Consider the following 20275-nt stretch of genomic DNA (forward strand, 5'->3'; position numbering starts at 1 on the left):
AGAGCAGTTATTTGAAATAGCTCCAAGTAGCGCGTGGTAGCTGCATCTACAAGATGACATAGATATTCGTAAAGCACACACGGATCTGAAAGGTTCAGACCCGTTGACTAATAACCTCTCTCACAAGCGAGATATGAACAAACCCCATGGGTGTTGGATTCATTACATTCACATGGTGATGTGAACTAGATTATTGACTCTAGTAAACTCTTGGCTATTAATCACATGACGATGTGAACTAGATTATTGACTCTAGTGCAAGTGGGAGACTGTTAGAAATATGCCCTAGAGGCAATAATAAATTGGTTATTATTATATTTCCTTGTTCATGATAATCGTTTATTATCCATGCTAAAATTGTATTGATAGGAAACTCAGATACATGTGTGGATACATAGACAACACCATGTCCCTAGTAAGCCTCTAGTTGACTAGCTCGTTGATCAATAGATGGTTACGGTTTCCTGACCATGGACATTGGATGTCGTTGATAACGGGATCACATCATTAGGAGAATTATGTGATGGACAAGACCCAATCCTAAGCCTAGCACAAGATCGTGTAGTTCGTTTGCTAAGAGCTTTTCTAATGTCAAGTATCATTTCCTTAGACCATGAGATTGTGCAACTCCCGGATACCGTAGGAATGCTTTGGGTGTACCAAACGTCACAACGTAACTGGGTGGCTATAAAGGTGCACTACAGGTATCTCCGAAAGTGTCTATTGGGTTGGCACGAATCGAGACTGGGATTTGTCACTTCGTGTAAACGGAGAGGTATCTCTGGGCCCACTCGGTAGGACATCATCATAATGTGCACAATGTGACCAAGGAGTTGATCACGGGATGATGTGTTACGGAACGAGTAAAGAGACTTGCCGGTAACGAGATTGAACAAGGTATCGGGATACCGACGATCGAATCTCGGGCAAGTACTATACCGGTAGACAAAGGGAATTGTATACGGGATTGATTGAATCCTTGACATCGTGTTTCATCCGATGAGATCATCGTGGAACATGTGGGAGCCAACATGGGTATCCAGATCCCGCTGTTGGTTATTGACCGGAGAACGTCTCGGTCATGTCTGCATGGTTCCCGAACCCGTAGGGTCTACACACTTAAGGTTCGATGACGCTAGGGTTATAGGGAATAGATATACATGGTTACCGAATGTTGTTCGGAGTCCCGGATGAGATCCCGGACGTCACGAGGAGTTCCGGAATGGTCCGGAGGTAAAGATTTATATATGGGAAGTCCTGTTTTGGTCACCGGAAAAGTTTCGGGTGCTATCGGTAACGTACCGGGACCACCGGGAGGGTCCCGGGGGTCCACCAGGTGGGGCCACCGGCCCCAGAGGGCTGCGTGGCCCAAGTGTGGGAGGGGACCAGCCCCAGGTGAGCTGGTGCGCCCCCCCACCAGGGCCCAAGGCGAAGAGAGAAGGGAAAAGGGGAAACCCTAGGCTCAGATGGGCCTAAGGCCCACCTAGTGGTGCGCCCCCCTCTCTCCCCCCTTGGCCACCCCTCCAAGTCCCATCTAGGGCTGGCCGCCACCCCTAGAGGTGGAAACCTAGGTGGGGGCGCAGCCCCTCCCTTTCCCCTATATATAGTGGGGGTTTGGGGCTGCCATAGACACGAGAACATCTCCCTCATGGCGCAGCCCTACCCCTCTCCCTCCTCGTCTCTTGCGGTGCTTGGCGAAGCCCTGCTGGAGTACCACGCTCCTCCACCACCACCACGCCGTTGTGCTGCTGCTGGACGGAGTCTTCCCCAACCTCTCCCTCTCTCCTTGCTGGATCAAGGCGTGGGAGACGTCACCGGGCTGCACGTGTGTTGAACGCGGAGGCGCCGTGGTTCGACGCTTAGATCGGAATCAACCGCGATCTGAATTGCTACGAGTACGACTCCTTCATCCGCGTTCTTGCAACCCTTCCGCATCGCGATCTTCAAGGGTATGAAGATGCACTCCCATCTCTCTCGTTGCTAGTTAATCCATAGATTGATCTTGGTGATGCGTAGAAAATTTTGAATTTCTGCTACGTTCCCCAACACATACCTAGTTCAATCTCGTTACCGGTAAGTCTCTTTACTCGTTACGTAATGCATCATCCCATGACTAACTCATTAGTCACATTGCTTGCAAGGCTCATAGTGATGTGCATTACCGAGAGGGCCCAGAGATACCTCTCTGATACACAGAGTGACAAATCCTAATCTCGATCTATGCCAACTCAACAAACACCATCGGAGACACCTGTAGAGCATATTTATAATCACCCAGTTACGTTGTGACGTTTGATAGCACACAAGGTGTTCCTCCGGTATTCGGGAGTTGCATAATCTCATAGTCATAGGAACATGTATAAGTTATGAAGAAAGCTATAGCAACAAAACTAAACGATCATTATGCTAAGCTAACGGATGGGTCTTGTCCATCACATCATTCTCTAATGATGTGATCCCGTTCATCAAATGACAACACATATCTATGGTCAGGAAACTTAACCATCTTTGATTGACGAGCTAGTCAAGTAGAGGCATACTAGGGACACTCTATTTGTCTATGTATTCACACATGTACTAAGTTTCCGGTTAATACAATTCTAGCATGAATAATAAACATTTATCATGATATAAGAAAATATAAATAATAACTTTATTATTGCCTCTAGGGCATATTTCCTTCAAAAATATGAGCGTCTGTCCAATTGGTGTATGGTATGTTTGGTCATGAATACAAGGAACGCCCGGGATGGCATTCACCCCCGTTCATCTTTGGTTTTAAAAAACCTCAGGGCGTTATGGTTTGTGTGCACGGGAGGATGTTGCAATAGAAGGGGTTGAGGCAACCGAGTGGTCTTTAATGAAAGATTTGTTCACGGGCACGATTTTGAAGATCCGGACGAAGTAGATGGCGAGGTGAAGGAGAACTGTGGCCATCCTCGGTGCATCAACTATGTAGACATGGACGATTCGAATCCGACCAAGAAGTGTACCTCTCAGGTTGATGGTAATGCTGGTTCGGCTCCCCTCCTGGAAAGGTGGTGTTGCGTGTAGGGTGTTCGAAGGGAACAATTAGTTGGTTATCATACCGCATGGGGGGCCACTCTTAGTCCGCCTCCTAAGAGCGACCCTAGGCATAGTTGAGGAAGTCATTAACTGGTAGCTGCTCGGTAAACTGGCGAGTAGGGGATTAATAAACTAATCAGCAGGTTAATCAAATAATCGACCGATTTATCAGTTTATCGGCTACTCAATGACTATGAGTAGGGATTAATCGGCAAGTTAACTGGTTAGTCGGACGAATTCTTGAACTGGAATCCCAGGAAAGTCAAGAAAAAATGCTTCTAAGGATAAAGGTACAACAAGTCGGGTAACCCTAGGAAAATATATGTCAGGCTCGATAGCGGTAGGCTCTCTTGCGGAGCACTGCCTGGAGCAATGAGTATCGTGAGCTGGAATTGTTGTGATATTTAAACACTATTACATTTCAAGAGCTTTGCGACCTTGCGAGGTAGACTGAACCGTTGATGGCTCAATATTCGACATTTTTTATGGATATTTCTTAGGGTTTTTGAAGGGTTTTTGTTGTTTTTCACTATTTTACCTACGCTAATCCTTTGAGAACGAAGAAATTTTGTTACCTACTTGATGTGCGGGAGGTATGATTGTGATCTCTATAATAGAGAAGAAAATGTAGAACATTCTTTATTCCAACGCTAATATGTGAAAGAAATATGAAAGGAGTTGAAGAAAGATTATGGTATTTGTCTAAAGACTAAAGCTAAAAAACCTTGTTCATATTAGGCAAATGATTAATGGACTGGATTACTCAAGCTTACGAGTTCCATTCCATGATTTTTGTGGTGGCAGTATGGCATATATGGGAGAATAGAAACTCATGTTGCAATTGTGAGGTACTTTCTCATCCTACTTGTGTTGCTGGAATAATTAAGGCTTATATTGACTTTATCTTGTTGAATAGCAATAGATTAGCAGGCTTCAACAGGTGTGAGACATGGACATCAATTCAAAAATGGTCTTGATACGTGTCAAATATATCTATAATTTTTTATTATTAAATGCTATTATGTTATCACTTTTGTATATTTTATATGCCATTTTATATTATGTTGTTCGCCAATCACTTATCCTTGCCGAAAACACAGGGGTCCAAATGTTTCAGGTGGCCTTAGACTATCTCTCGGTGATTAAGGAAGTCCAACAACAAGGCTTGGACAGATCCCGACTGGTGTTATTGTCTATGATAATAAGAATGGAGCTACAAAGTTTACATCATGTACTTTTAGACATGTTGTTCATATGTGTAATGAGGTTGCTCATGTTCTGGCCAAATCGGCAGAACAAGATTCTGGTTCTAGTTGGTTTAATGAGTGTCCTGATATGATGAAGGCCATTATCTGTAGTGAACAACCTTGAATGAATGAATTAGGAGCTGCCCATTTTTTTTTTAAAAGATTACATTCAAGCAGATCCATTGAAGACCAACACTTACCGATCGATTTGATTTCTATAATAGCAATAGCCGTGTTTTGATATGATGATCATCTGGAAGATCAGACGCGTTGGTATTTGTGTATGGATGGACAAGATTTGGACTTTGAAATGCCAAAACTAAGTTTATAATCAGAAAAAGATGAAAAATCTAAAACGCTGCTGTACCATTTTCGGTGTTCCGAACTTGGGACTGGTGTTCCTCTGTATCGACGAGCAATAAAAAAAAAACAGCAGCGGCAATGCTGGCTCCTCCCGCCTCCATCCGTGCCCTCGCCTTCCACCGCCGTCTCCCGCTCCTCCGCCCCAACCATCCCACCCTCCTTCCCCACTCGCCAGGCCCGCCTCCGCCTCCGCCCCCGCGCCCCTGCCCCGCCCCCACGCGCTCCCTCATGGCCTTCTCCGCCGAGACAGCCGGCGAAGAGGCGGAGGAGGAGGCTCTCCCCGGGGCCGCCGGCGCTGGAGGCGGCGGCGAGGTGAGCTCGGAGGAGTGGCAGCGATGGGGCACCTCCTCGCCCCTCCCGACCGTGGTGGTCTCCGTCGTCCGCCAGCTGCTCGAGATGGAGTCCGTGGCCGGCGAGAAGATGCGGTTTGGCGGCGTCGGCTCCAAGCTGAAGGCAACGCCCTTTTTCTTAACCCCCCTACGGGATCCGGAGGTCATGGCTGCCTCCGTGCTCGACATGGCAGGGGTTGAATCGACGGGAATGCTAGCGAAATCACGTCTCGACTTTTCTCTCAACCTGCAGGGCGATTTCAAGGACGTGGAGGACAAGAAGCACAGGGCCGTCTACGAGACGCTCGCCGACTCCGACCAGAAGCTGCAGTACTACTCCGCCCGGCAGATTGGGTGCCGTCTGCTCGGGAGCAGGGGGTACCTGTGCCAGAAGGTAGCGTACGAGTCCGTAAAAGAATTCAGTGTTATATATACACAATGCAGCAACCCGTGTTCAATGGTTTACTGAACTGAAGCTTGTTCTTGCATACATTTACCTTTCGTTCACTATCTTAATTCCAAGAGTTTGCCTGATGTGCTTACCTCCAAAACTGCAGTGCTGGTTACCAATGGAAGATTGTATGTGCTCAAAACTCGCACCTTGCAATTTGTGGAGGGGGATAAGATTCTGGCTATACATGCATCCAAAGGTCTGTCCAAAGATTTTATGCTTCATTTGCTGTTATGTCCTTGCTTTGGATTGTGCAAGCATCTCTGTTCTTTCAGGACTTCTTGCGGCAAAACAACACTGGGAAGTTACTCTGGCAAGTGTTTGGCATCCAAGCTGCGTCGTTGTGCCTCTTTGGCATCCAAGAGCATGAAGATATTATGTGGGATGCATTCCAGCGTTCAGGTAATCTCAAACCCACCTTAGATAAAGAAACATGTGGATTCTTGCTTGGGACCAGAGCTTGTAGACCTTAACCATGTCTGTTCTGATAGGTTCACTCGCTATGTTTACTTCGATTTACGCGTAGTATGGACTGTTTGGTATGGATCCGAGATCAGGCGCTTCTTCCTGCTAGCAGGGCTCTCCTCTGCTGTGGAGGGAGGCTCTATGGTCTATTTGAAATGACGGGGAGAGACTAGAAATCTTGTTTGTTCTTTGTTTAGTTGATGGTCCATCCTTACATACATGGATGCTACAGTAATCAGTGCAAACAGTAGCTGCTCTACCTTTTGCTGTTTTATATCCCACATCCTTAACAGCTTGAAATTGAACAAATGACATCCAAGGCTACCTTTTGTTTTGTGATTCAATTAGTGGATTGTTTGTACCGAATTCCGTGTGTTGTTTCTGTTCCTTTTCTGTTTCCATTAGGTTTTTTGTTTGTTTCATATTTAGTGATCTACATGAAAGTTTTTATTATATCAATCTTGAATACCTATCATTTTCCGACTAGTCTTATAACCCGTTCACATTACCACTTCCTATTTAAGACTCTCAAAAAGATTTAAGTGAAGCATGAGAGTGCAATCATTTCTATAGAATATACCACCACCGCGCTCTAACAAATATAAGTGAAGCACAAGAGCAACTGCATAGCTCAAAAGATATAAGTGAAGCACATAGAGTATTCTACCAAATTATGATAGATGTATGTCTCTCTCAAAAGGTGTGTCCAGCGAACAATGATTGTCGCAAACTAATAGCTATTGAACTGAATCCTTTGCTCCAGTTGCATTGATTGATCACGGCAGAACTTCAGAAGTTGATGTTTCACACAAAAAATGCATATTGCAAGTATCAATGCTTGGATCATTTTACTAGGAATGAATTGTTCTGTGGATCTCATTTAATTACTTTTTAGGGGAAATATCCTGTTTAATTGTTTCAGTAATTAATTTTGTAACCATATGGACGTGTATGATTATCCATGTTCTTCACATTTAAATACTGTATTTCCGTTCTGGTTTGTCCCAGGAAAGGAGAAGGTCTCATTTCTGTACCCAAACAAGAGTGCAACCCCCAAGTCTGTCAATGATCTTAAATTTGATGATTTTACCATGAATGCCGGCCTTCAGGAGGGAGTGTGTATTTCTTGTCTTTAAGCGTGTATTCTGTGGCTGTTGGTATGTATTAGTAGATGGTAATGAGTTAACTTCTGCAATATAGGGAGTGCAACATGAACCTCTTAACTTAGTTTTGCTTGATGGTACCTGGAGTAATTCTGCTGCATTATACAGAAGGCTGAAGGTATGATTCTGTGCATTCCTCATTTAGCATACTGCACTCCTATTAGTTTGTGTCCAGTTCCTCCTGAAAAATCTTTGTTGCTATATTGATGTAATCTTGGTTTGCATACGACAAACTAGTTTGGCCGTTCAGATAAGCTTCATCTTTTTCCTTCTTCCATGTGATTGTCTACTCCCATTAGACAAGCAAGGGGAAACAAGGGGAAACCACAAGTTGTCATTTGGGCTGCGCCTAGATCCTGTGAGCCAGCAGAGGAGAGCAGATTCTGCCTAGATTCTGTACAACAACAACAACAACAAAGCCTTTAGTCCCAAACAAGGTGCGGTAGGCTAGAGGTGAAACCCATAAGATCTCGCGACCAACTCATGGTTCGGGCACATGGATAGCAAGCTTCCACGCACCCTTGTCCATAGCTAGTTCTTTGGTGATACTCCAATCCTTTAGATCTCTCTTTACGGACTCCTCCCATGTCAAATTCGGTCTACCCTGACCTCTCTTGACATTCTCTGCATGCTTTAGCCGTCCGCTATGCACTGGAGCTTCTGTAGGCCTGCGCTGAATATGCCCAAACCATCTCAGACGATGTTGAACAAGTTTCTCTTCAATTGGTGCTACCCCAACTCTATATCGTATATCATCATTCCAGACTCAATCCTTCCTCGTGTGGCCACACATCCATCTCAATATACGCATCTCCGCCATACCTAACTGTTGAACATGTTGCCTTTTAGTCGGCCAACACTCAGTGCCATACAACATTGCAGGTCGAACCGCCATCCTGTATAACTTTCCTTTTAGCTTTTGTGGCACTCTCTTGTCACAGAGAATGCCAGAAGCTTGGCGCCACTTCATCCATTTGGCTTTGATTCGATGGTTCACATCTTCATCAATACCCCCATCCTTCTGCAGCATTGACCCCAAATATCGAAAGGTGTCCTTCTGAGGCACCACATGCCCATCAAGGCTAACCTCCTCCTCGCGCCATCATGTACTCGGTTTTAGTTCTACTAAGCGTAAACCCTTTCAATTCCAAGGTTTGTCTCCATAAAACTTCCTATTTACCCCCGTCCGACTATCGTCAACTAGCACCACATCATCCGCAAAGAGCATACACCATGGGATATCTCCTTGTATATCCCTTGTGACCTCATCCATCACCAAGACAAAAAGATAAGGGCTCAAAGCTGACCCCTGATGCAGTCCTATCTTAATCAGGAAGTCATCAGTGTCAACATCACTTGTTTGAACACTTGTCACAACATTATTGTACATGTCCTTGATGAGGGTAATGTACTTTGCTGGGACTTTATGTTTCTCCAAGGCCCACCACATGACATTCCGCGGTATCTTATCATAGGCTTTCTCCAAGTCAATGAACACCATACGCAAGTCCTTCTTTTGCTCCCTGTATCTCTCCATAAGTTGTCCTACCAAGAAAATGGCTTCCATTGTCGACCTCCCAGGCATGAAAGCAAATTGATTTTTTTTCAATCTTGTCATTCTTCTTAAGCGGTGCTCAATGACTCTCTCCCATAGCTTCATTGTATGGCTCATCAGCTTAATTCCACGGTAATTAGTACAAGTCTGAACATCCCCCTTGTTCTTGAAGATTGGTACTAATATACTCCGTCTTCATTCTTTTGGCATCTTGTTTGCCCGAAAAATGAGGTTGAAAAGCTTGGTTAGCCATACTATCGCTATGTCCTCGAGTCCTTTCCACACCTCAATGGGGATACAATCAGGGCCCATCGCCTTGCCTCCTTTCATCCTTTTTAAAGCCTCCTTGACATCAGACTCCTGGATTCGCCGCACAAAACGCATGCTGGTCTCTTCAAAGGAGTCGTCCAGTTCAATGGTAGAACTCTCATTCTTCCCATTGAACAGCTTGTCGAAGTACTCCTGCCATCTATGCTTAATCTCCTCGTCCTTCACTAGGAGTTGGTCTGCTCCGTCCTTGATGCATTTGACTTGGCCAACATCCCTCGTCTTCCTCTCGTGGATCTTGGCCATCTTATATATGTCTCTTTTGCCTTCCTTCGTGCCTAGCCATTGGTAGAGGTCCTCATATGCCCGACCCCTTGCTTCATTGATAGCTCGCTTTGCGGCCTTCTTCGCCATGTTGTACTTCTCTATGTTGTCTGCACTCCTATCTAGGTATAGGCGTATGAAACAATCTTTCTTCTCCTTAATCGCCTTTTGGACATCATCATTCCACCACCAGGTATCCTTAGCTTCGCTTCTCCTTCCCGTGGACACTCCAAACTCCTCGGAGGCCACCTTATGCAAGTCACCATCTTCATCCACACATTGTCCGCATCCCCTCCTTCCTCCCAAGGGCCCTCCTTAATGACCCTCTCCTTGAACGCCTGAGCTACCTCCCCCTTGAGCTTCCACCACTTTGTTCTAGCGACTTTGGCACGCTTATCCTGCTGGACACGGATACGAAAGCGGAAGTCAGCAACCACCAGCTTATGCTGAGGGACAACACTCTCTCCAGGTATCACCTTACAATCTAGGCATGCACGCCTATCTTCTCTTCTCGAGAGGATGAAATCAATCTGGCTAGAGTGCTGGCCACTACTAAAAGTCACCAGATGTGATTCTCTCTTTTTAAAGAGTGTGTTAGCTACAATCATGTCGTAGGCTAGAGCAAAGCTTAAGACATCTTCTCCTTCTTGATTCCTGATGCCATAGCCAAAGTCCCCATGCACCCCTTCAAAACCTGTGTTAGATGTGCCCACGTGGCCATTGAGGTCTCCTCCTATCAAGAGCTTCTCGACAATCGGTACACTCCTAACCATGTCCTCCAGGCCTTCCCAGAACTCCCTCTTGGTGTTCTCATTGTGGCCTACTTGCGGGGCATACACGCTGATAATATTGAGAACTAAGTCCCCAACTACCAGCTTGACCAGGATAATCCGGTCCCCACGTCTCTTGATGTCTACCACTCCATACTTGAGGCTCTTGTTGATCAAGATGCCTACACCATTTCTGTTTGCAGCCGTCCCCGTGTACCACAGCTTGAAGCCGGTATCCCCTGTTAGGAAGTATTAGAGCTTAGGTTATTTTTTTAGCACGCGCAACTCGTGCCGATCCAATCGCCACCAATTTCCTCTCGGCCGGACATTGCCTCCCCCACGATGCCGCCGTCTTCCTCTGGTCGGCTCGCGCTGCCTTCACTCCCCCTTCACGCGCCCTATCCAGATCGGGAGGTTGAGCCGCCCCGGTCAAATGCTGCGTCCAGATCGGGCTGCTTCGGCACCCTCGGATCGGGCCAACTCGGTCAACGCCGTCGCGCCAGATCCCATCGCCCTGAAGATCGCCGCCGCCCCAGTCAACGTTGCACTGCCGAATCACGTGCAGGTCTCCCGCGCCTGCCGGTGCTCCCGCTGGCTGCTCTCCAAGTCAGCCTCTCCAGGAGCGTTCTGCTCCACGTGCAAGCCCTGCGTGTTGCTTCCTGCATGCAACTGTAGGTTTGGTGTGTCTCCTGCCGTCCGCATGTGCTTCTCCAATCGGCTTGTGGCTGCTCATGTTTCTGGTCTGCGTGCTCCGTGCTAGCTGGATCGCATCTGGGTCAACGCCGATGCTCTGTTCCCGCCCGTCCGTGTGCGTGCTGCTGCGTTCAGGCTGCTGTGCTAGCTACTGCTTTGCTACTGCGTTCGCTCCTGCCTGCTAGATGTTGCCTTACGCTTCATGCACTTTTTTTTAGGTGTCGCGTGCTCTTTTGCTAGTTTTCTTTTTGTCCTCCGCGTCCACCAAATCCGTTGATATTTTGTGTTTTCTCATGTCATGTGAGTCCACCATACCTATGTCCGTCAGCTTTTTTCTGGTCATTGTCCTCTGTATACGATATTTGTGGCCTCTCTTTGCATTGTTGATCTAAGCCCATTCTCCGCCGAGCTTCTTTCGTTGTCGGTTTTCATGGGCCATGATTCTTTAAGCAATGCTTCTTCTCTTGATGTGCCATCTTCTTTTGACAACCCATCTTCTCTTGATACTTATCTTGTATTTTCAAGTGATGTGGTGTCTTCCTCTGATGTGCCATCTATTCGTTATCCCCTTTGGCGACTCGATAGGTTTTGAAGACTCTTCATGCTACAACGACACTCTCAAGACGCGGATTTGGATTATCATTTTTTTCTAGTTTTATACTTCTTCAAATGTAATGCTATTGCATACGCTTTGCATTTGAGGGGGGGGGGGGGGTGTTAGGAAGTATTAGTATAGGTCTAGGAGTCCTTATTAGTCTATGTCTAGTTTCCTTGCACCTCAAGTCATGTGTAATATATATATGCCCCTTGGGCCTTCAATAAAGATAAGTTGCTTTCCTAACACTGGCCAATACTAGACCTATACTAATACTTCCTAACACCCCCCACCTCCTTCGCCTTCGCGGGCGGGCAGGAGCCGGCGTATCGTGGTGTAGATTGAGGCGTGCTTGAAGCAGTGTCGGCCATGAGAGAAGGGCAGCGGCCCGAGCAAGATTGGATCGAGAGATCGAGAGGAAGAACTCGATCGGGAGGGCGAGTTGCGGCGCCCGAAAAAAAAACCTAAGCTCTGATACCATGTTAGGAAAGCAACTTATCTTTATTGAAGGCCCAAGGGGCATATATATTACACATGACTTGAGGTGCAAGGAAACTAGACATAGACTAATAGGGACTCCTAGACCTATACTAATACTTCCTAACATCCCCCACCTCCTTTGCCTTCTGACCCCTCCATTTGGTTTCTTGGACGCAAAGGATATCAACACTTCTCCTTAACGCTGCATCAACTAGCTCCCGAAGCTTCCCTGTCAGAGACCCTACGTTCCAGCTACCTAAGCGAACCCTGCTAGGCTCGGCTAGCTTCCTTACCCTTCGCACTCGTCGAGTCAAATGCGAAGACCCTTGCTCATTTTTCACTACATCCGGGCGCCGATGTAGCGCGCCACTAAGGATGCGACGACCCGATCCTCGCTTACTTGACGCCGTATCCAGATCAAGATACGGCGCGCCAATGGGGGGGGGGGGGGCTTGCCCATTTGACAGCACACCCGGGTTCCGATGTGGCGCGTCGCTGAGAGGGTTACGCCCCAACGAAAATCTTTTGGGATTCATCTTCACAAGAATGGCTGAGTTTTTACATTGGCTCGCCAAGCCTATCACAACCCTCCTCCTTTACCCGGGCTTGGGACCGGCTATGTTGAGACAACATAGGCGGAGTTTCTGCCTGGATCCTGTAATTTTGGTAATTTAATTTATTTGGTTGAACTGAAGAGGGTTAGAGGGTGCCCCAAGGGTCACCAGTTCACACCTCTAGGTTAAAGTCAGAGTGTTAAGCAGGAGTGTATAATAAAGCATGTTAAAACTGACAAGCAGCTAAGTGGGTCCTAATAATCTGATGTTTATAGGAGAGATGGACTGCAATATGGGGGGAGGAAGATATACCTTGTATCTCACTGTCTATGCTGAGCGCATCGGTGATGCATAAACTGCGGTGAGCTAAAAACTAAACTTTTTGTGTCTTTATCGGTTGTTTTCTTCGTGTCTCTTACACTTACTTTTGCTGATATATTTCCGTAAAACAGACCTCAGCCGGCATGGGATCGTACCTGCACTGCAGCAGCCGCAGCCGGCCTCCTCTCAGAACTGCACATGCGGCCTGAGCTCAGCGCTTTTAAACTGGAAGAGCAAGCCGAGGCAGTAGAGTGCTCGCTTGATATCTTGCTAGACGCTCTCACCGTGCGACGGGTTCGCCTGGGTCGATCAATTACTCGAAAGCAGAGACATAGAAGAGACTGCATATAGTTAAAGATGCTAGCAGTTTCGGCAGAGATCATGATATTTCCTTGGAAGGCTTATTTGATCTTTTTTGCAGAATTGGAGGAGAATTGCTCATATAGATCCTTTAGGTCACTAATTCATCACTCTTCGGTGTTCATTTTGTTAGCGTTGATGCTACGGCTTACCTTCAAGAGCAGAATTTTGGTAACAAACTGACGTGGAAACTAAACGCGCAAGTTACACGGTTGTAAGGTTTTGCAGCTGCGATATTAGAAACAGATTGAAATGAAAAAGAAAAATCTGGAGATATATCCGATTCATGTTAATCATTTCCACGTCCAGAGTGTTTCTTTCTTAAACCTGATAATCCACAGGTACTTGTGACTCCTTTTTATGCTGGTGGTGTGTTCATGTGATGAATAGCAAAAGTTATATTTTTCTGACAAGCTAATCAATCAACAGGAAGTTGGTGCTATGTAGTTCTAGGAATTGTTCCATATCCCTACAACATCTATTGTGAAATCTCCTGTCCGTTTCAAAAAAAAAAAATTGTGAAATCTCCTGTATTCCGATGCCTGCAGGATACAGAGCGGAATCAGAATCGGAGGTGGTATGTCACTCGCTCTTGAACCCTGAACTTGATCGCATTGTTCACCAAACCTTGAGGGGAACAGGTGATGGAGACAAGTGCAAACTTGCAATCTCGCGGCGTACTTTGCAACTGTTGGTCACGGGACCTGAATTTTTGACACCACCCTTATCCTCAATTCACATTCAATTCCCAGATCCTCTAGTCTCATAGGGCTGATTTTTTTTTTTCGAGAAACTTTCAATCTATTTATCTTTAATCATGGTAATACAAAGAACAACAGAGGTAATAAGAATTATAATCATGTCTGTGGACCACCTAGTGACGACTACAAGCCTGGAGCGATCTGAAGGCGCGCCGCCGTCGTCGCCCTTCCCTCACCGGAGCAGGGCAAACCTTGTTGTAGTAGACAGTCGGAAAGTCGTCGTGCTAAGGTCCCATAGGACCAGCGCACAAGAGTAGCAACCATAAAATCGTAGATAAGAAAGATCAAACATGTAAACATCCAAACAAAGATGAATGAAAACCAGATCCAAACAGATCCATCAAAGACCGGCACCGACCGGATCCCGCGAGATCCGACAGAGACAAACCTCCACACGTCCTCCGATAATGCTAGACGCACCATCGGGACGGGAATAGAACGTGTGAGACATTATTTCTATTAAGGGACATCACCGCCGCCACACTACCCCAACCAAGACACTGGATCTGACAAGAACAAGAACAGGGTCCCTCCCGCCGGCAGGGGACCGAGATCCTCCAAACCTCCATGGCCTAGAGGCCATCCGAGATGTGGCGGACCGGCGGCGGCGCCGACCAGAGGAGAAGAGCTTTTCTTGTGGAGGAGGAAAGAGATGCCTCATTGGTGTCATAGGGCTGACATTAAAGTACTCCCTCCGTGTCAAAATAAGTGTCGTTCATTTAGTACAAAGTCGAGGGAGTACACAGTTTGGCAGCAGTGTGTTAGCATCTACTAGTATTAATGAGATCGTTAATTTGGCGAAAACACTCTCAACTCTCATCATCACTCAATCCCCTCAAAATCCTGCTCCATCCTCATCTGACTTCATTCTTGTATTCTGGGGCGTATGTTTCCCCTGAACCATGTCCTTTTATCCAGTTCTGGTAGACTTGGCTAGGGTTGACACGCAGTCTCCCCTCGCGTGCTGTAATAAGTGATACTGTGTTTGGTTTCGTTTCGTTAAAATGGATCCGGGGCAGGAGCCCTTTTCTTCTAAAAACAACACAAGAGCAACTCAAACAAAAAACACGAGCAACTGAAACATATACAATTTTTATTTGCGTCTTGGCTGACATTCCCTCACTACAACACTAGTAGGAGTACTAGAATTTCCATACAACCTATCCATCTACGGAGTATTTATCCAGCACCACGTATGCCTGCTGATCCGGCGCGATGTGCGCCAGTTTCTGATGAATCAGCGGCACACATGCAGGCTCCAGATTCCCGAGCCGTTGGCCCAGCCCAGGCAGTGTGAAAGCAATAACCAGACACAACTGCCATGAAACAATATACTAGTTGCATCCATGGGCGAGAGACACAGAGGACAGAGCACTTTTGACTTTGCTTAATCAAGGCGAAAGCCAATCATGTCCCAGACAGAGGAAATAGTACTACTAGTTAATCCCCCAAGGTTCTTGCTTGGAGTTGAGCCTATATGGTACAGTACTAGGGGAAAGCAAAGCATTTCTTCTGGATCCTGTGGGTACCTGCCCAGCCCTGCATACATTTAGGGCGTGTTTGGTTGCCCGCATTAGGCCCAGCCTGGTTCACGTGGAAAGAAAGTGGGCTGTTTGGTTGCCTGCTTTTACTGTGAGGCCCGCATCGCACGGAATTTAAAGCACGTCCAGGCCAGACCCAGGGGAAACATCCGAATCGGCAGTAGCTCGCGAGCCTGGCTCGTGCGAGGCAGGGGAGGGCGACGCGCTTCTCCTCTCGTGCGAGCAGGGGAGATGGCGCGAGCTCGCCCGCGTCGCCGAAAAATCGGCGGGAGGATTTCGGCTCACCTCCCGCCGAGTCCATCCCTATTTAGCCCTTCCCTCACCGCCCCAACTCCTGCCACCATTCTCCCTCCGTTCGAGCTTGCCGACGCGCATCGGCACCGACGAGCAGGTAGCGCATCTTCATCGGCCGGCGGTCCACGACGTTGGTGCTCCTTCACCGGCCGGCGTTGATCTTCCACCACCGCCCCCCTCGTCCTCAAGCTGCAGCCATGGCCTCTGTGAGTTCAATCCCCTTTCTCTCTGTTCCTTCTAGCTAGATCTGAGCTGCAGCTAGGGTTTGATCTAGATGCATGGTTGATTAGTGGTCTGATCTGATAGCTGCTATGGTTGATTGCTATGCTGCGGTTGCAATTTGTGGTAGGGCTAGATGTTCAAGCATGTGGTAGGCTAGATTAGTAGTAGAGTTTGAAGTTGAACCTTGTGCTTGTGTTGAATCATGCTTAGATCTGTGATTTGTAGCTATTGGTTGTCCATTTGTAGCATGCTGTTTGTTGTAGTTGTATGTTCCTGCTCATAGATTGTCCGGTCTGCTTGGTATGATAGCGATGAAGCATGTGCTTACTATGATAGCATGTATGCTTCTGCTATCATGGATTGTCCAGTATGTTGTGTGCTATGCTTACTGTCAATGCGTGCTACGATTGTAGGACATGACCACGCAGACGCAAAATCTTAGTCAGGCCCTTGTCGTGTCCGGCAGCCAGTTTGCTCCATCGTTTGTCGAGGACTCGCAGCCTATGTCCCAGATGGCACCTGATTCAGAGGTGTTCGCCTCTGACTCCCTCTATGTGCCAGTAGTGCTCGTTGGGCCAACTACTGCTGCTGCTGCTGCCGCTGCACTCAAGCTAGCAGCAGCAAAGGCAAAGAAGGATGGTAGGTCGAACAACATGAAGTGGCAGCCGTTCATGTCCATGTTCGTGCCGAACAAGATGTGTGAGCTCATCTCTAGTGGAGTTAGGACTGACAAGGGCTTCAAGGAGGTGCACTTGAACACCATTGCGAAGCAGGTATTCGCGTTCTGTGGGCAAGAGGTGTCTGCCACCCAGGTGTACAACCACATGAGGAAGTGGAGAAGTCGATGGTCCAAGTGTCCAAGCTGAGAGACCTTAGCGGTGCCTCATGGGATGAGAACACTTGCTCCATTGTTCTGGAGGCAGAGCACTACGCCGGCCATGTCGCGGTTAGCTCACAACCCTCTTTCATACTGTCCATCATTGCCTACTCCTAATCGCAACTAACAACACTTGTGTTTCATTCTTAGGACCACCCAAGGGACGCTGAGTTCCTCAACACACCCATACAGAACATCAACCAGATGCAGCACATCTTCTACTTCGGGCTGGCAACTGGGAAGCATGCCATGGGCTCGGAGGAGCCTCTTGGTTCTCCCATGCCAGACTTCCCTGGGACCCCGGACGTCGAGGTCCTCGATGGCCCTGACAAGCCCGCTGCGAAGCCCTTCTGAAAGATCGTGGATGTCGCCTAGAGGGGGGGTGAATAGGCGCTTTAAAATAATTATGGTTTAGGCTTGAACAAATGCGGAATAAACCTAGCGGTTAATTTGACAAGCACAACACCTACAACAACTAGGCTCATCTATGTGCACCAACAACTTATGCTAAGCAAGATAAACAACTAAGTGATAGCAAGATATATGACAAGAAACAATATGGCTATTACAAAGTAAAGTGCATAAGTAAAGGGTTCGGGTAAGAGATAACCGAGGCACGCGGAGACGACGATGTATCCCGAAGTTCACACCCTTGCGGATGTTAATCTCCGTTTGGAGCGGTGTGGAGGCACAATGCTCCCCAAAAAGCCACTAGGGCCACCGTAATCTCCTCACGCCCTCGCACAATGCAAGATGCCGTGATTCCACTAACCGACCCTTGAGGGCGGTCACCGAACCCGTACAAATGGCAACCCTTGGGGGTGGTCACCGAACCCGTACACTTTGGCAACCCTTGGGGGCGGTCACCGATACCTGTCAAATTGCTCGGGGCGATCTCCACAACCTAATTGGAGACCCCGACACTTGCCCGGAGCTTTACACCACAACGATTGAGCTCCGAACACCACCAACCGTCTAGGGCGCCCAAGCACCCAAGAGGAACAAGCTCAAGGGCACCAAGCACCCAAGAGTAACAAGCTTCTCAACTTGTAACTTCCACGTATCATCGTGGAGAACTCAAACCGATGCACCAAATGCAATGGCAAGGGCACACGGAGTGCCCAAGTCCTTCTCTCTCAAATCCCACCGAAGCAACTAATGCTAGGGAGGAAATTGAGAGGAAGAACAAGAAGGAGAACACAAAGAACTCCAAGATCTAGATCCAAGGGGTTCCCCTCACATAGAGGAGAAAGTGATTGGTGAAAATGTGGATCTAGATCTTCTCTCTCTTTTCTTTCAAAAACTAGCAAGAATCCATGAAGGGATTGAGAGTTAGCAAGCTCGAAGAAGGTCAACAATGGGGGAAGAACACGAGCTCAAGAGATAAGGTAGAATGGGGAAGAAGACCCCCTTATATAGTGGGGGGAACAATCCAACCGTTCCCCCCCACTTCAGCCCCGCAAAGAGCGGTACTGCCGCTTGGCCAGCGGTACTACCGCTCCCCCTCGCGGTACTGCCGCTGGGCCCAGAGCGGTACTACCGCGGTGGTCAGGGCGGTACTACCGCACACGGGCGATACTACTGCCCCCACTGCCGCAGCTAGTACCGCAAAACCCGACACGGAAAAAGACCCCTCGAATTGAGGCGGTACTAGCACGAAGCCGCAGCGGTACTACGGCTGGGGGCTACAGCGGTACTATCGCTCTGGAGCGGTACTGCCACTTGTAGCACCCAAGCGGTATTACCGCTCCGGCCCGCGGTACTACCGCTGGGACCAGAGAGGACACACTTCCACGACAACAAGTATACTCCACGAGAAACCAAAACTGCCATAACTTCTGCATATGAGCTCCGAATTGAGCAAACTCAAGCTTGTTGGATACAAGACGACGAGTAGCATCAAAACAACGATTGGTTATAGTAAGAAGAGGCAGGGAAGGTATGCCAACAAAATAGAGGAGTGAAACCTCCAACCAAGAAGAACCGGCATAACCTCCAACATCGAAAACATCATAGAAGATGTGAGTGAACTCCGTTTTTGATGAACTCGAGCTTGTCATCAAGATGACCATAAGCTCCAAAACTCACAAAGAGAAGAACCAAACAAGAACCAATAAAGATGATGCAAGGATGCAATGGTTTGAGCTCTCTATGAACGATACGATCAAGCTACTCATCGAGAGCCCCCCTTGATAGTACGGCAATCGATCCTATAACCCGGTCTCCCAACTACCATCATGAGACCGGTAAAATAGAAAACCTATCAAGAGCAAACCTTTGCCTTGCACATGGTCCACTTGAGCTAGATGATGACGATCTTGACTCCCTAAAGTTGGACCACCTTTCTTGATTGCGTTGGCTCGATGAAGACTAGTTGATTGCTCCCCCATACTCCACTATGGGTGAGCCACCCTTCCGCACATCTTCACAAGTCCATTGTCACCACAATGGACGGCAAGCTTCAAGCATTTGATCTCTTCATGATGCGTCACTTGAACTTGCACACCGCAACATCTTCACAAGTCCATTGTCACCACAATGGACGGCAAGCTTCAAGCATTTGATCTCTTCATGATGCTTCACTTGAACTTGCACACCGCAACCTAACCCCACAAAGAACTCTCACGAAGATCATGGGTTAGTACACAAAGCGTAATTGACAATGCTTACCACACCATGGGATCGCTTGATCCCTCTCGGTACATCTTCTACGCTTTGTGAGTTGATCAAGTTGATTCACTCTTGACTTAGTCTTGATCAACCTTGAATCTTTTCAACTCTCTTCATTTGGATGATGTCTTGAAGATATACATGAATGATCACACAATCTTCTTCTCCAAGACATGCTTGCAATAAGCTCAACTCTCACATGACCAATCTTTGGATAATTCCTTAATAACACCTTGGTCACCACATAAACTCCTTGAAACCAACACATGGACTTCAAGAAATGCCTATGGACAAATCCTTCAAATATAACTCAAGGCAACCATTAGTCCATAGAGATTGTCATCAATTACCAAAATCAAACATGGGGCACCGCATGTTCTTTCACCTTCGACAAGCCATTTGACCCTGTCCATGATAGGAAGAGGAAAAGAGGTGGCCTGATGGAGGAGGAGATCAATGTCTCCTGCAGCATGACTGAGGCGGTGAAGGAGGTGGCAACAGCCGTCAGGGAGTGCAAGCCCCTCGACGTCCACCCTGACCTGTATGGCGCTGTCATGAACCAGGGTGGCTTCAGCGACGAGGCTCTCATGGCAGCTCTCAGCCACCTGCTTGACAACAAGGCCCAGGGTGTTGGGTTCGTTGCCATGGCCGACGCTCACAGGGTGCTGTGGCTCAGGAGCTGGTTGGGCAAGCACTACTACTAGAGTAGTGCTGCCTGTGAGCGTGCATGATCCCCGACGGCGATGGCGGTGGCGACGACGATGACAACATACATTTTGTGTAGCTAGGGCTCAAAAACTATTTGATGGTCTGTATATTTTGGTGAGGTGGTATATACTAACCCCTCACGCTGATGGTGAACTTGCGGTGGTAGGACGACACCCTCTTTTGGACGTGGTGGTAGGTT

The 20275-nt window shown here is 47.6% G+C and overlaps 1 protein-coding gene across 2 annotated transcripts; it reads left to right on the plus strand.

Moving 5' to 3' along the window:
* Positions 1-4700: 4700 nt before the first annotated feature.
* LOC109732672 (uncharacterized) lies at positions 4701-13299 on the plus strand. Of its 2 annotated transcripts, none has more exons than XM_020291853.4 (8): positions 4701-5129; positions 5259-5399; positions 5563-5655; positions 5732-5858; positions 6930-7036; positions 7122-7202; positions 12598-12683; positions 12775-13299. In XM_020291853.4, the coding sequence occupies exons 1-8, from the start codon at positions 4755-4757 to the stop codon at positions 12992-12994; spliced, it is 1230 nt and encodes a 409-aa protein (XP_020147442.1). In that variant the 5' UTR covers positions 4701-4754; the 3' UTR covers positions 12995-13299. The 2 variants fall into 2 exon arrangements, with proteins under 2 accessions (XP_020147442.1, XP_073360398.1); XM_073504297.1 differs by having other exon boundaries at positions 4720-5168.
* The last annotated feature ends 6976 nt before the right edge of the window (positions 13300-20275 follow it).

This window comes from Aegilops tauschii, chromosome 7 (genome assembly GCF_002575655.3).
Source record: "Aegilops tauschii subsp. strangulata cultivar AL8/78 chromosome 7, Aet v6.0, whole genome shotgun sequence".
Classification (NCBI taxonomy): domain Eukaryota; kingdom Viridiplantae; phylum Streptophyta; class Magnoliopsida; order Poales; family Poaceae; genus Aegilops; species Aegilops tauschii.